The sequence below is a fragment of the Erythrolamprus reginae genome, chromosome 1 (assembly GCF_031021105.1).
Source record: "Erythrolamprus reginae isolate rEryReg1 chromosome 1, rEryReg1.hap1, whole genome shotgun sequence".
Lineage (NCBI taxonomy): Eukaryota > Metazoa > Chordata > Lepidosauria > Squamata > Dipsadidae > Erythrolamprus > Erythrolamprus reginae.
The window spans coordinates 183,725,810-183,740,093 of NC_091950.1; the positions used below are offsets into that span (position 1 = coordinate 183,725,810).

The 14,284-nt window shown below is 42.0% G+C and overlaps 1 protein-coding gene across 1 annotated transcript in view; it reads left to right on the forward strand.

The window, feature by feature from the left end:
• Positions 1–14,284, forward strand: part of SLC4A10 (solute carrier family 4 member 10) — a 219,760-nt gene that overhangs the window by 94,089 nt on the left and 111,387 nt on the right. Inside the window, exon 4 of the mRNA XM_070731642.1 lies at positions 12,491–12,637. Within this exon, the coding sequence (XP_070587743.1) occupies positions 12,491–12,637 (147 nt within the window). The remainder of the gene's footprint in view (positions 1–12,490; positions 12,638–14,284) is intronic.

Here is a 14,284-nt window from a genome sequence, read left to right on the forward strand (position 1 = left end):
AAAAACCATTGAACACTAAGTCCCTCAGCAGTCAATTGTTCTCTTGATTTCATCTTAAGCTCCCTATTTTCCTGTATAATCAAGCCTTTATATGTAACCGTTTATCTTTGACAGTGTTTCTTTTCTTTGGCTGAGAAACGCATAAGTATTTTGGGGCATAGGCTGGGTTTTATATCTATTTCATATTTGGAATATAGCATTCCTGATAATAATGATTTTTTAAAATTTACATTAATTTTACCAAAAGTCAGACCATGTCCTTCTTATCCTAAGAGCTTTCAATCCCTTTCTCCCATACCTAAATAAAGAGTCTTAAGCATTCTAACTATGTTTCTTAAGAAAGGTGTTTAAATGCTTATGCTCAAATTATTCTGGTTGCCCACGTTTACATATTTTCCAGATCTGTCCTATCTCATTAAAAACATCAGATAAAGGATAAGTTGGATCTCACCAGTGTTTATGCGAAGTCGATTTGTTACTCCTATTACACCCGTGTGCAGTATGTCTACATAAAGTATACTGTATTTGCTATTTGATTGATCCTTCACACAATTTCAAAATATCCTCCTAAAGCTCTTCATAATTTTATTTTTTTAATCACTCTGATTCGAAAAATAAGAGTTAGTTTAGTTCATTCACAGCTCTATAAGACAAAGAGTAGTTAGTCCTCTACTTAGAGCAGTTCATTTAGTGACCATTTGAGTTACAACAGCACTGAAAAAAGTGACTGATGACTGTTTTCACATTTACGAATATTACAGAATGGTTAGAGCAATAGCTGTATACCATTAGACTTATTTATTTTATTTTATTTATTTATTAATTAGATTTGTATGCAGCCTCTCTCCGTAGACTCGGGGCGGCTAACAACAGTAAAAAGACAATACAGTGGAACCCCGACATAAGAGCTGCTCTACTTAAGAGCAACTCGAGATAAGAGTTGGGAGGGGAGAGATATTTTTGTTCTACTTACAAGCCCAAATTCGAGATACAAGCGCCAAGGAGCTGTCTCCTGAAGCCAAACGCTAACTTCCGCGTTCGGCTTCAGGAGACAGCTGCGAAGCGGCGCGCGTGTTTTAAAAGGTTGCAGCCGGCCTGGGGGGCTCGGGGGGGGGGGGGGCTTGCAGCTTTCTTTCTTGCTCTTTTTCTTTCTCTCTTTTACCTTCCCTTCCTCTATTTCTTCTTTTCTTTCTCCTTCCCACCTTCTTCCCTCCCTCCCTCCTTTCACTCATTCCTCTCTTACTCTCCCCTTTCATAAGTTTCCTTGCTTCCTTCCTCTGTTCCTGTCCCTTCCCCCTTTCTTTCTTTCTTGCTCTTTTTCTTTCTCTCTTTTACCTTCCCTTCCTCTATTTCTTCTTTTCTTTCTCCTTCCCACCTTCTTCCCTCCCTCCCTCCTTTCACTCATTCCTCTCTTACTCTCCCCTTTCATAAGTTTCCTTGCTTCCTTCCTCTGTTCCTGTCCCTTCCCTCTTTCCTTCCTTCCTTCCCACCCTCCGTCCATTCATTCACCCATTCCTCTCTTGATCGCTTAAAGCCGGTCCCTGGTGCAAAAAGGGTTGGGGACCTCTGTCCTACAGGATTGGGTGGCAGAGAAGTTGAACATATGTAAATTTAAAAGTTTAAGAAAGTTTACAAGTTAAGTGAAAGAAACTTCATTATTCATTTATATGTACATGTACATTTCTTCATTAAAAACATGTCTTTCTGCATAATTTAGACTAACTTTGTGAGTTTTTTGAGGGCTGGAACCAATTAAAATTATTTACATTAATTCCTATGGGGAAAAGTCGTTTGAGATAAGAGCTGCTCGACTTAAGAGCCCAGGTCCGGAACGAATTAAACTCGTATCTCGAGGTACCACTGTATGAACAAATATAATATTACAAGTAATGTAAAAAAACCCAATTTAAGAAACCAATCATACATACAGACATACCATGCATAAATTTTATAAGCCTAGGGGGAAGGGAATATCTCAATTCCCCCATGCCTGACAACAGAGGTGGGTTTTAAGGAGCTTACAAAAGGCAAGGAGGGTGGGGGCAACTCTGATATCTGGGAGGAGTTGGTTCCAGAGGGCCAGGACCACCACAGAGAAGGCTCTTCCCCTGGATCCTGCCAAACGACATTGTTTAGTCGACGGGACCCGGAGAAGGCCAACTCTGCGGGACCTAACTGGTCGCTGGGATTCTTGCAGCAGAAGATGGTCCCGAAGATATTCTGGTCCAATGCCATGAAAGGCTTTATAGGTCATAACCAACACTTTGAATTGTGACAAGAAACCGATGGGCAACCAATGCAGACTGCGGAGTGTTGGTGTGACATGGGCATATTTAGGAAAGCCCATGATAGCTCTTGCAGCTGCATTCTGCACGATCTGAAGTTTCCGAACACTTTTCAAAGGCAGCCCCATGTAGAGAGCGTTACAGTAGTCGAGCCTTGAGGTGATGAGGGCATGAGTGACTGTGAGCAGTGAGTCCCGGTCCAAGAACTGGTGCACCAGGCGGCCCTGGGCAAACGCCCCCCTCGCCACAGCTGAAAGATGTTTCTCTAATGTGAGCTATGGATCGAGGAGGACGCCCAAGTTGTGGACCCTCTCTGAGGGGGTTATGGACGGACAGATGGAATTGTCCTTGGGAGGCAAAACCCGCAGCTACTCTGTCTTATCCGTGTTGAGTTTGAGTCTGTTGACACCCATCCAGACCCAAACAGCCTCCAGACACTGGCACATCACTTCCACTGCTTCACTGACTGAACAAGGGGTGGAGATGTAAATATACCTCTTTACAGGGCTTAACATTCCTCTCTAAGTGGTTTACCGAGTTAGCCTATTGCCCCCAACAACCTGGGTCCTTATTTTACCCACCTCAGAAGGCTGGAAGGCTGAGTCAACCTGGCTTGAGCCTGGTGACATTCAAACTGCCAAACTGCTGGCAATCGACAGTCAGAAGAAGCAGCCTGCAGTGCTGCACTATAACCACTGCGTCACCATAGCTCATCAGCTAACTCATATTTATGATATTGCTGTGTCCCTGGGTCACATGATCACTTTTCTCGACCTTCTGGCAAGCAGAGTCAATGGGGAAGGCATATTCAATAACTGTGTTACTACTGTAACAACTGCAGTGATTCACTTAACAACCAGCAAAATGGGGCAAAAATGTACTTAACAAATATCTCATTTGGGGCTCAATTTAGATCTCAATTGTGGACATAACTCGAGGACTACCTATATTCCAGAAGAAAACAAAAGATAGCGAAAGAAGTTGTACTATAAATGATCAGGACCGCCTTCTGCTGCACGAATTCCAGTGACCAGTTAGGTCCCACAGAGTGGGTCTTCTCCGGGTCCCGTCAACTAAACAGTGCTGCTTGGCGGGACCCAGGGGAAGAGCCTTCTCTGTGGCGGCCCCGGCCCTCTGGAACGAACTCCCCCCAGAGATTAGAATTTCCCCCACCCTCCTTGCCTTTCGTAAGCTGCTTAAAACCCACCTCTGCCGCCAGGCATGGGGGAACTGAGATACTCTTTCCCCCTAGGCTGTTACAATTTTATGCATGGTATGTCTGTATGTCTGTTTGGTTTTTATGATAATGGGTTTTTAATTGTTTTTAGTATTGGATTATTATTATATGCTGTCTTATTATTGTTGTTAGCCGCCCCGAGTCTTCGGAGAGGGGCGGCATACAAATCCAATGAATAAATAAATAAATAAATCAAATGTTTGCAAGATCCAGTCAGCAAAATGGGAATTACTCATTGTGACTACCATTCCCTGATAAGAAACAGGCACAGGAAAAAAAAAATTAGTTGCATAAAATAAACACTTAGAACAGGATAATTATTATTTACAGTGAGCTAGTCATTCCCAGTATTTGAAAAAGTCTAATGTCATCATCTTGAATGGTGCTTTATTTGCTTAATTCTGTTCTCCCTAGTTTCAAGAGGTTTTCAAATCAGACAAAATTCTGTTGAATATAAAATCAGTGACAGAAGTTTAGGAATGGAAAGCGCTATGTATTTGAATGTTAATCATTTTGAAAATGTGCTTTTTTTAAAAAAAGATAAAGCTAAATGTTAAAAGAAACAAATGCCTCTTTAGGGAGACTCATATCTGAGCTTCACAATCATTGTTAAAAAGTTGCTGTTTTTCTGCACATCAGATTATGTTAATGATTAGTCTTCTTTAAAATAGGGAAAAACAGGAAATCCCAATTCTATTGTAATAAAGCAGAAAGTGAAATTCTGAATAGACCAAATGTACCAATAATTCTGGGTTCATCTTTGGTTATCAGCTGCTGAATTAAGTTATAATGCAGCCAGCCCCTCTCTCAGGGAGAGAAATGTGAAGTTTAAATAAATATAAATAAAACAATCCTGCCCGATGTAAATGAGTTTTCAGATTAGATGGGATCTTTCCCTTTTCTTCTTTGTAAAGAGATTTGATTTAATGTAGATTTAATAGGTGCTTAGCTGTGTAGCCTTTGGATGGCCGTTCCCTTGGCCTCTGATTGGGCAGTGCAGGAAACAGCACAGAAAATGTGCCAGGGTGGAGCCATTATGTTTAGTAACTATTATTTTAAGAATATTTAACAATAGTATGGGAAACCTGTGGCTGGGACTGCAGTAATGAAAAAGCAGGGAAAACTCGCATGATGTAACAGCTGTTATATACAATGTGCGTCTGTTTTTTTGCCTTTTGTTTCTATGCTGTGGGAAATTTTTTTATCTGGAAGAACACAAAATAATCATGGGAAGCCCCTGCCTGCAACTTGAAATGCTCCAAACAAGATTTATCACCTCTGTGTGCATTAGGCCTCGTGTTTCCTGTTTATTCCTTAGTTCCCATTCTGTCTTCTTTTCAGTAGTTATCATCTATTACAATCCTCTAATTTCCCCCCTTTTTTTGAATCCCAAATTATTGGTTTCTGGGCTACAATTAACTCTAGGAACACAGAGTTTGAATAGTGGTTCACAGATGTTCTCTTTTCCTTCCTTGTTCCTTCCTTTCTTCATACTTCAGTGAATGTTTGCATTGTCCTATATCAACCATTTTTTTTCTTACTGAGCTTTCTATCCCTTAATCTATTTTTATTTAGAATCCTGTCTAGGATAGAATGCCACTTGGATAAAGCCGTGTTATACATCAATGATGGTGAACCTATGGCACGGGTGCCACAGATGGCACGCGGAGCCATATCTGCTAGAACGCAAACCATTGCCCTAGCTCAGCTACAACGTGCATGTGTGTGCTGGCCAGCTGATTTTTGACTCTCACAGAGGCTCTTGGGAGGGCATTTTTTGCTTTCAGAGACCCTCCCGGGGGATGGGGGAGGGCGTTTTTACACTCCCCTGGCTCCAGGGAAGCCTTTGGAGCCTGGGGAGGGCGAAACAACCTACTGGGCCAACAGAAGTTGGGAAATAGGCTGTTCCTGGCCTCCAGAGGACTTCCAGGGGCAAGGGAACCTGTTTTCGCCCTCCCTAGTCATTGAATTATGGATGTGGGCACTCATGCATGCATGCATGATTTAATTTAATTTAATTTATTATATTTGTATGGCACCCCTCTCCGTGGACTCGGAGCGGATAATGCATGCCCATGCTCTTTCGGCATCTGAAGAAAAATGGTTTGCCATCATTGTTATACATTGTCAGTTTTAATAAAGATTGTTTCCAGGGAATTTCTTTTATCTTGTTTACAGAGAAACTGCACTAACGGAGATGGTGATAAGTGCTTTGGTGAGACCCAACATGGTGTGGGACAGAGGTGTCAAACTCACATTTTCACATTCAGCGAAGGGCTACCAAATTTTTTACTACCACACTGTGGGCGTTGCTTATGCGGGATGCCCTGCATTTTCTTTCAACATCTTTCAATGCAAATTGGGTGCTCTGGGGTGGAGCTCCATTTCACTACCCCACTGCGTTCCACCCTGTCCGGGCAGCAGCCCACCCCTGGTCACATTGTCGTCACATGGTGTATCGTGACCCCCCCCCTTTGCTAAACTGAGGATGGGTATGGCAAGTGGATGGGCCATGAGTTTGTGGGCATCTGGCCTGTGGGCCATGAGTTTGACACCCCTGGTGTCGGGGTGTAGGTGTAGGGTTAACATGTTAGGCTACGAATCAGCTCCTTCTCATGCCAAGTGAACTTTGGCTGGTAAAAGATGTTGGTCTACATCAGTGGTTCTCAACCTGGGGGTTAGGACCCCTTTGGGGGTCAAATGACCATTTCACAGGGGTCGTCTAAGACCATGGAAAAAGACAAATTTCCCGTGGTGTTAGGAACTAAAGTTTCTATTCCGGTGCCTTGGAACATATTTTTATAATCCAACCAATCAGGCATTTATAGTGGGGGTATCCCTCTGACGTTCCTGCCAATCAGCTTAAAGCTCTGTTGGGAGAATTGGCGCTGGACTTATGGTTGTGGGTCACCACAACATGAGGAACTGTATTAAGGAGTCACAGTATTAGAAAGGTTAAGAACCACTTTTTTGTGTCATCTTATAAAGTTATTATGGATGGATTACTGTTCAGAAAAAGGGAGGGAATTAGAGAAAGATACCTCCAGGTTCTCCTCACACATCTCTTCACCATTACCCTAGTTCTCTAGATCTCCTCATTATCCACTCTAGTCTAACATACCTGCCCCAGGATAATGTTGCATAATCCAATCTGGGTTGGTCACCAGGACCAGGGATTTAATCTTCTGAGCTTTCAGACTCATGCTAGAGGCCACCCTCAGGAAGTTTCCTGAGGATGATTTCCACCATGGTCCTGATGACTGACCCTGTCAAATCCTGCAGCTCTCTGTTCCAGTGGTTAGAGTGCAATACTGCAGCCTATTTAAGCTGACTGCTAGCTGCAGTGAGGCAGTTCAAATCTCACCGGCTCCAGGTTGACTCAGCCTTCCATCCTTCCGAGGTGGGTAAAATGAGGACCCAGATTGTTGTGGGCAATATGCTGACTCTATAAACCACTTAAAAAGGGCTCTAAAAGCACTGTGAAGCGTTATATAAGTCTAAGTGCTATTTCTATTGTATTTGCAGGAAAATAGTTTGTTATTTTAAAAATTTTCTATAGAGGCCCACCACAATGACTCTGAATTGCTTACAAATTGCTCTCTGGAATATTTGCCAATAATCCTAACCCAAAGAGCACCTCTAGATGGATTTCTGGAACATCTGCTGACTCTTGTACCTTCTTCCAGGGAAGGATTTATTCAAGGCATTAGTCAAGGTTTCTGTGGATAATTTATAAATACCATGGCTAAAGTTTATAAATTTATAAATGCCACGGCTAAAGTTTACTCTCCCTCTCAGGAAAGAAACTATTGTAATGTCTTCTAGATGTTGAGGAATTATAATTTTGAGCATCACACACCATTGGTCATATCAGCGACCAGATATGGAGGGAGTTGTAGCTAACAATATTGGAGGCCGTATGTTGCTCTGTTGATGAGCAAGATCAGTATTATTATTATTATTATTATTATTATTATTATTATTATTATTAATTGGATTTGTATGCCACCCCTCTCTGTAGACTCGGGGCGGCTAACAACAATGATAAAAACAGCATGTAACAATCCATACTAAAACAACTAAAAACCCTTATTATAAAACCAAACATACACACAAACATACCATGCATAAATTGTAATGGCCTAGGGGGAAGGAATATCTCAACTCCCCCATGCCTGGCGGTATAAATGAGTCTTGAGTAATTTACGAAAGACAGGGAGGGTGGGGGCAGTTCTAATCTCCGGGGGGGAGTTGGTTCCAGAGGGCCGGGGCCGCCACAGAGAAGGCTCTTCCTCTGGGGCCCACCAAATGACATTGTTTAGTCGACGGGACCCGGAGAAGGCCAACTCTGTGGGACCTTATCGATCGCTGGGATTCGTGCGGTAGCAGGCGGTCCCGGAGGTAATCTGGTCCAATGCCATGTAGGGCTTTAAAGGTCATGACCAACACTTTGAGTTGTGACCAGAAACTGATCGGCAGTCAATGCAAGCCACGGAGTGTTGAAGAAACGTGGGCGAATCTTGGAAGCCCCACGATGGCTCTCGCAGCTGCGTTCTGCACGATATGAAGTTTCCGAACACTTTTCAAAGGTAGCCCCATAAAGACAGCGTTGCAGTAATCGAACCTCGAGGTGATGTTGCAACAACTCAAACATCACTTTGGGTGAGATTAGCAACAGCTGGACCCTTTCTGCTTAGGCATTGGAGGATTTTGCATTGACCCAGCTTCTAAAACATAATAAATAAACATGTCCATAACAGGCAGAATAATCTTAATGGGTGGATGAGATTAGGCAGATTTGTTCTTTATATGAACATGTCAATGGAAGAGGAAGAGTGTTCTAAAGAGATCTTGGTGGCCATGTAAGCTGATTCTCTTCTCTATTCAATGCAGAAATCTGCAACCATAATAATGGTGATAGAGGCCCACCTATTACATCCATTTGCAAGACAAGCTTCTTCAGCATCTTAACTGCCATGCAGCTTTTATTAGGCATTTCTCCCAATCTTACAAACGCATACCTTTTTTCGTAAGTCAGTATGAAAAGAAAATATAAGTAAATAATATTAATAAATACAGAAGTCCTTGCTTAGTGACTACAAATGTTCAGCAAATGGTCACAGTTATGGAGACTCTGTATGAGGGCAAATTATGACCAGTGTTGAAAGTTGCAGCCATCAGAATATATATGCGGTCACAGCTTGTACTTTAAATGGTTGCAGTGCCCCATTTGCCAACTGGTTTGCACTTAAAACAGGTTCCGTGTCCCGTGGTCACATGATTAGCATTACGACTTTCTTTGCCAGTTTCCCACAAACAAAGCCAATGGAGAAACAGTCAGGGAAGTTTGCACGTTTCTCCCCTAAGTTGCCCTCACTTCTGTTACTTTTTTTTTTTTTGCCTGAAGAGCCTCTGGGTGGCAAGATTAGCATTATTATTATTATTATTATTATTATTATTATTATTACTATTATTACTATTAATTATTATTATTATTATTATTATTATTATTATTATTATTATTATTATTATTTATTAGAGTTGTATGCCGCCCCTCTTCGTAGACTCGGGGCGGCTCACAACAATAATAAAAACAATATACAGTGTAACAAATCTAATAATTAAAAGAAAGCATCTAAAAACCCGTCATTTAAAAAAACATACAACAGAAGCATACCATACATAAAACTCTGTAAGTCTGGGGGAGGTGTCTCAATTCCCCCACGCCTGGCAGTATAAGTGGGTCTTAAGCAATTTATGAAAGACAAGGAGGGTGAGGGCAGTTCTGATCTCTGGGGGGAGTTGATTCCAGAGGGCCAGGGCCGCCACAGAGAAGGCTCTTCCCCCGGGGCCCGCCAGACGACATTGTTTAGTCGATGGGACCCGGAGAAGGCCAACTCTGTGGGACCTTATCGGCCGCTGGGATTCGTGTGGCAGAAGATGGTCCCAGAGGTATTCTGAGGCCCGTTTATGCCCCATTGCAGTGTTCACCCATATATCCTATCACACTCATGCCCTTTATTGCAATCATGCCATGGTGTAGCACCCACCTGCATGATCAATTGCACCTGTGCCCTGGGGCAGTGTTCAGCCCCTCCACCTGCTGACACTTGTGTATTACATAGTGCACCCACCTATGCATGTTACTGTGCTTGTTCTGCATAGCAGCACAGACTTACACACCAGAGTTGGGTTGCTGCCAATGTGGTAGGCAACTGCGCACCAGTATTGGCTGTCAGATTGTGCAATTTGTGCGCAAAACTCTAGGGCCAGTCCTTTGGGCACCACCATCTTTTTTGTTTAATTTTTGGTATGTTTTGCTTCCTGCACATACACAGAAGCAAAATCTTGTAAGAGGACACGCATGGGAGAGAGATTTCAGTGATATTTTGCTTCTGCACATGCACCGAAGCAAAAATTTGCCGAAATCTCTCTCATGCACATATCCTTTCACAAGATTTTGGTGCATTTTTGCTTCCTGTGTATGTGTGGTAGCAAAATTACGCTGTGGACATATGTGCGCGCATAGCACACACGCACACGTGAGATTCCTTATACTGCTCAGGCAGTATAAGGTAGCAGCAAGTAAGAGGAATCTGCCTCTGCTGCACACCCTGCCAGATAATCACAATTTATACACTAAATATATAGCAAGACAATTATCAACAACACAATGGAAACGATACATGCACAATTAGCAGTTAAGAATTGTGTTATAATGGTAAGAGAGTTGTAAAATAGGATACTTTTTCATTAAGTAGGATCCCTTAAAATGTTGCATAAAAGTGGCTTTCTGCTGCATCAAATACTTGGACAATATAATTTGAAAATAACTATTTTCCAAATGGAAATATTAAGTCCTTGTTTTAAAAATGCCCTTTGGATGTTTTGTCAGCAAATTGTGCATGGCAGGCCTACACTGTTTAAGTGGCACAATTTCTTGCTTTCGTTTTGCCCGTAATGCAACTGGAAGTGAGCAATGGGTCTCACACCACCCCTATCCACATTAAGCAACTTTTAAATGATTGTTTAAAAAAAGTATTCTATATCTTAATGATGCTCAAGTGTTGTTTAGCCCCAATGCTGGCAGTAAGTGGGGTGGGGGACATGCTCATTTGTATGGGTCTTCCTTCAATGTTTCTATTAGAGTACATGGCCTTAATTGAACCTAACCATTCCCACCATCAAAGGAAAGCCTTTTTAGGGATGGTATTTCTATTCTCTTTTTTTTAAATGATTCAGAATTCAGATAAAATGGATTGCGGTGACCATCAGGTTAAAAGCTAATGCTAATGCTAATGCCCGCTACATAGTTAGCTAAAGTGAGAAAGTGTATGAGTTTTGGTAGAGAATTTGAACCCCCCCAAAAAATGATCTCTGGTTGCCTGCACCTGAAGAGTCCCCATATGGATTAAACTGGTCATATGTTGCCTCCTAGTGGTCATTATAAGCTCTTACAGTTAAAAGAGGTTGCCTGCCTGCCTACCCGGAGAGTATGTTCATGTAGATGCAGATGGAAACTACAACTGAAGAGATTTCTATATTTTTTCAAGTAGTATGACAATGATAGTTAGATGTATTTTCTGTTCTTCCTGGACTCTGTATGGGTTTAGCTCTTTCATATTACTAATAAAGGAGAATATTTGTAGCTCAGGGTTGAAATGAGGGGTCCATGGTGCTCTTTGAGCTTGGTTGTTTTCTTGCAGAGGTTTTGTTACCCAAACAAGGCAACATTATCAGTGCTCTGTCTTCCTTCCTTCCTTCCTTCCCTGTGATGAAAATAACACACCTTGTGTTCCTTCTCATATTTTCTACATAACAATCTTACATGATAGGCTAGACCAGTGCTTCTCAAATTGTGTATCATGCCCCCCTGGGGGGAGCATAGAACGATGCCGGGGGGGGGGGGTGCATGACCCTGGGGACATGCATTTTTTTGCTGCATGGAGTAGGATGTGTGTTCTACCTGACATTTATTTGTACAGATACCTCCATCGCATTCCTTGGCGATGTGTCCACAGCAACCTGTTCTAAAAGAAAACATCTCATGCGTTCAATCAAACCTTTTGAACTTGCAAGACATTTTATTTTAGAACAGGCTGCCCTGGTCACAATGCTGAGGAATGCAACAGAGTGTCAGGTAGGATGCGTGTCTTGTTGTGGGGTGCAATTTGGGGATGGCAGGTTGGGCATACCAGGCTGTGAGACTTGCATTGGCAGAGAGTTGGGGGCATGTGAAATGTTAACTTCTTCCTGGGGGTGGAGTGGGGGGTGGCATAACAAAAAATAACTGAGAAGCACTGGCCTAGACTGAAGAGAATTAATGTCCCAAAGTCACCTAGTAAGCTTTTATGATTGAAGATGGAGCAGAATCTGGGTCTCCATATTCTTAATCCAATATTTTAAATCATTCTACCAAAGTGGCTCTCTATCTCTCCCCCTCCCTTTTTCTGAGAAAAAAACCACAGATTGTAACTATAATACTCCAAATGAAATGAATTTTTCAAAGAGATAAAAATAATAGTAATTTTCAGTGACAATTATTGTAACAGTAATATATTCTACAGAACCAATTTTGAACAACAGTATCAAAATATTAATGTAAACTTTTTATCCCAACTACAGTATCTGTATTTCTATTTGTGTTGTATTTTGATTGTCTAAATATACTGTTTTATCACAGTGCTTAAAATTTTACGATACAAGTAAATGATTAGGTGGGGAAAATGTCCAAATTGGAACTAGCTTTGATCTTACTACCTTTGTTCTTTCTTAATGACTTACTTGAGTTACTCTCTTTCTAAAATTTACTTCAGCTGTTCTATCATTGCATGTATTTTTATTTATTATAATCATAATCTTAGGATGGATTCCAGAGCCTCTGAAACTGCATAAACATTATTGTAGTCCTAACGTCTTAGTGTTAAATGCTTTTTCAAAGATACTTAGATTGTATTCTGTTCTGTAGGTCACAGGACTTTGTTTATCGGGGTTCACGTGCCATTGGGTGGAAGAAAAAGCCATCGCCGCCATAGACACCGTGGACACAAACATAGAAAGAGAGACAGAGAAAGAGATTCGGGATTAGAGGATGGTCGAGAGTCTCCTTCATTTGGTAAGTCTTGCTTTATTATTGTTTTTTTTTAAAAAAAATATAGTTCAGCGAAATAGGTACCGCAGAAAACAAGAGTTGATACATTCTAGTCCTTGCGAAGTTTTGGACAATAAGGGTAATAGTCTGAAGAGGGACATATTAGAGGAGTCATATCAAGATGACAACAGAAAATATATGATAGTATCGAATCCCCCCCCCCCCCCGAATAAAGTAGGTAAAGGTTGTAAATATTGCTACATATCTAAACAACTAAGAAATTATGACAGACCAAAGAATACTTGTCTGCAACCTTAATTCATAAAATAGTAATTAGAGTACAGTTCAAACTGTACTCTAAACTGATTAAAGAAATCCCTCTACCATCGACATCTCTTTCTTCCCAGGAATTGAGTTGTTTTGCCTATCCTTTTGCTCTGTAAAAATCTAGAAAATGGTAGAATGAAAGAGATACATTAGTGTGACAGTGTCTTCTCTGTAACAAGAACTTTCTAAAAAAGCACCCAAAGCACAGCTTATGTTTTGCTTATTATTATTAGGAGGAAGTAGGACAATTAGGCTTTAAATAGAAATGGGATTTTATTTTGTTAATTTGTGTTAGTTTTTATTAGATTTTTCTGTTTAATAAGGTGAGCTGAGTATCTAGAGATGAGTTTATAGAAAATGGGGTGAGGTATGGAATAAATAAATATTTGGTCTAACAGATTAACAGAATTGGAAGGGACTAGTCTTCTAGTTCAACCTCTTGGCCAAGCATGAGATCCTACACCAGTGATGGCGAACCTATGGCATGCAGAGTCATATCTGAGGGCATGTGAGACATTGCCCTATGTCAATTCCAGTGTGCATGCGTGTGTTGGCCAGCTGATTTTCGGCCTTATTTTTGGCCATTTCGCTCTCCCAAAGATTCAGGAAAGTCTCCTGAATCCTGGGGAGAGTTAAAAACAGTCCAACGGGCCTCCTGGAAGTCTGGAGGCTTCAGTGAGGCCTGTGCGCATGCGTGGGGGGCAGCATGGGGGTTGGGCGCACGCACGGAGGAAGGAAATTACATTAGAGATTGTTGTGTTTGGGCTTGGGCCAGCCGTTGCTTCCACATATGGGAGAGATGTGGCACAAAGCGAGTGCGAAAGCCTGGCTGACAGCCAGGAAGATGTGGCAGACAACCCCGAGGATGAGGCCACTGGTTCAGAGGAGTTGGCAGACAGCACACAGGACTGCGAAGACAGCCCAGGGGATTTGGCACGCAGCCACTCGGACAGTCTCTCCTCATTGGATTCCGATGCAGAACAGCTCATAGACATGCGTAGCTGGAGAGCCATGCAAAGGAGGGCTCAATTAAAGGACTATTACCGGTGATCAGAGTAGCACCTGGGCTGGGTGTGGTTCTCATACTGAGGGCTTGGTGTGGTTCCCCTAATGAGGGTTAAAGGTACAAAAGGGAACAGAGGCAAAAGGCAAACTGTGGCTGTTTATCTGTGTGACTCTGTGGTTCCTGCTCTGAAGTTTCTGTTCCGTGCCTTTGAATTTCAACCCAGCCTTTTCAGGCATGTGGGAGGTGAAACCTCTGGGACTAGCTGGTTGCTCTCGAATCTCCATGATTCAAAGGACTCCTGAAACATTTCTGCTCCGTGCAGGTTGTCTTTATTTGCT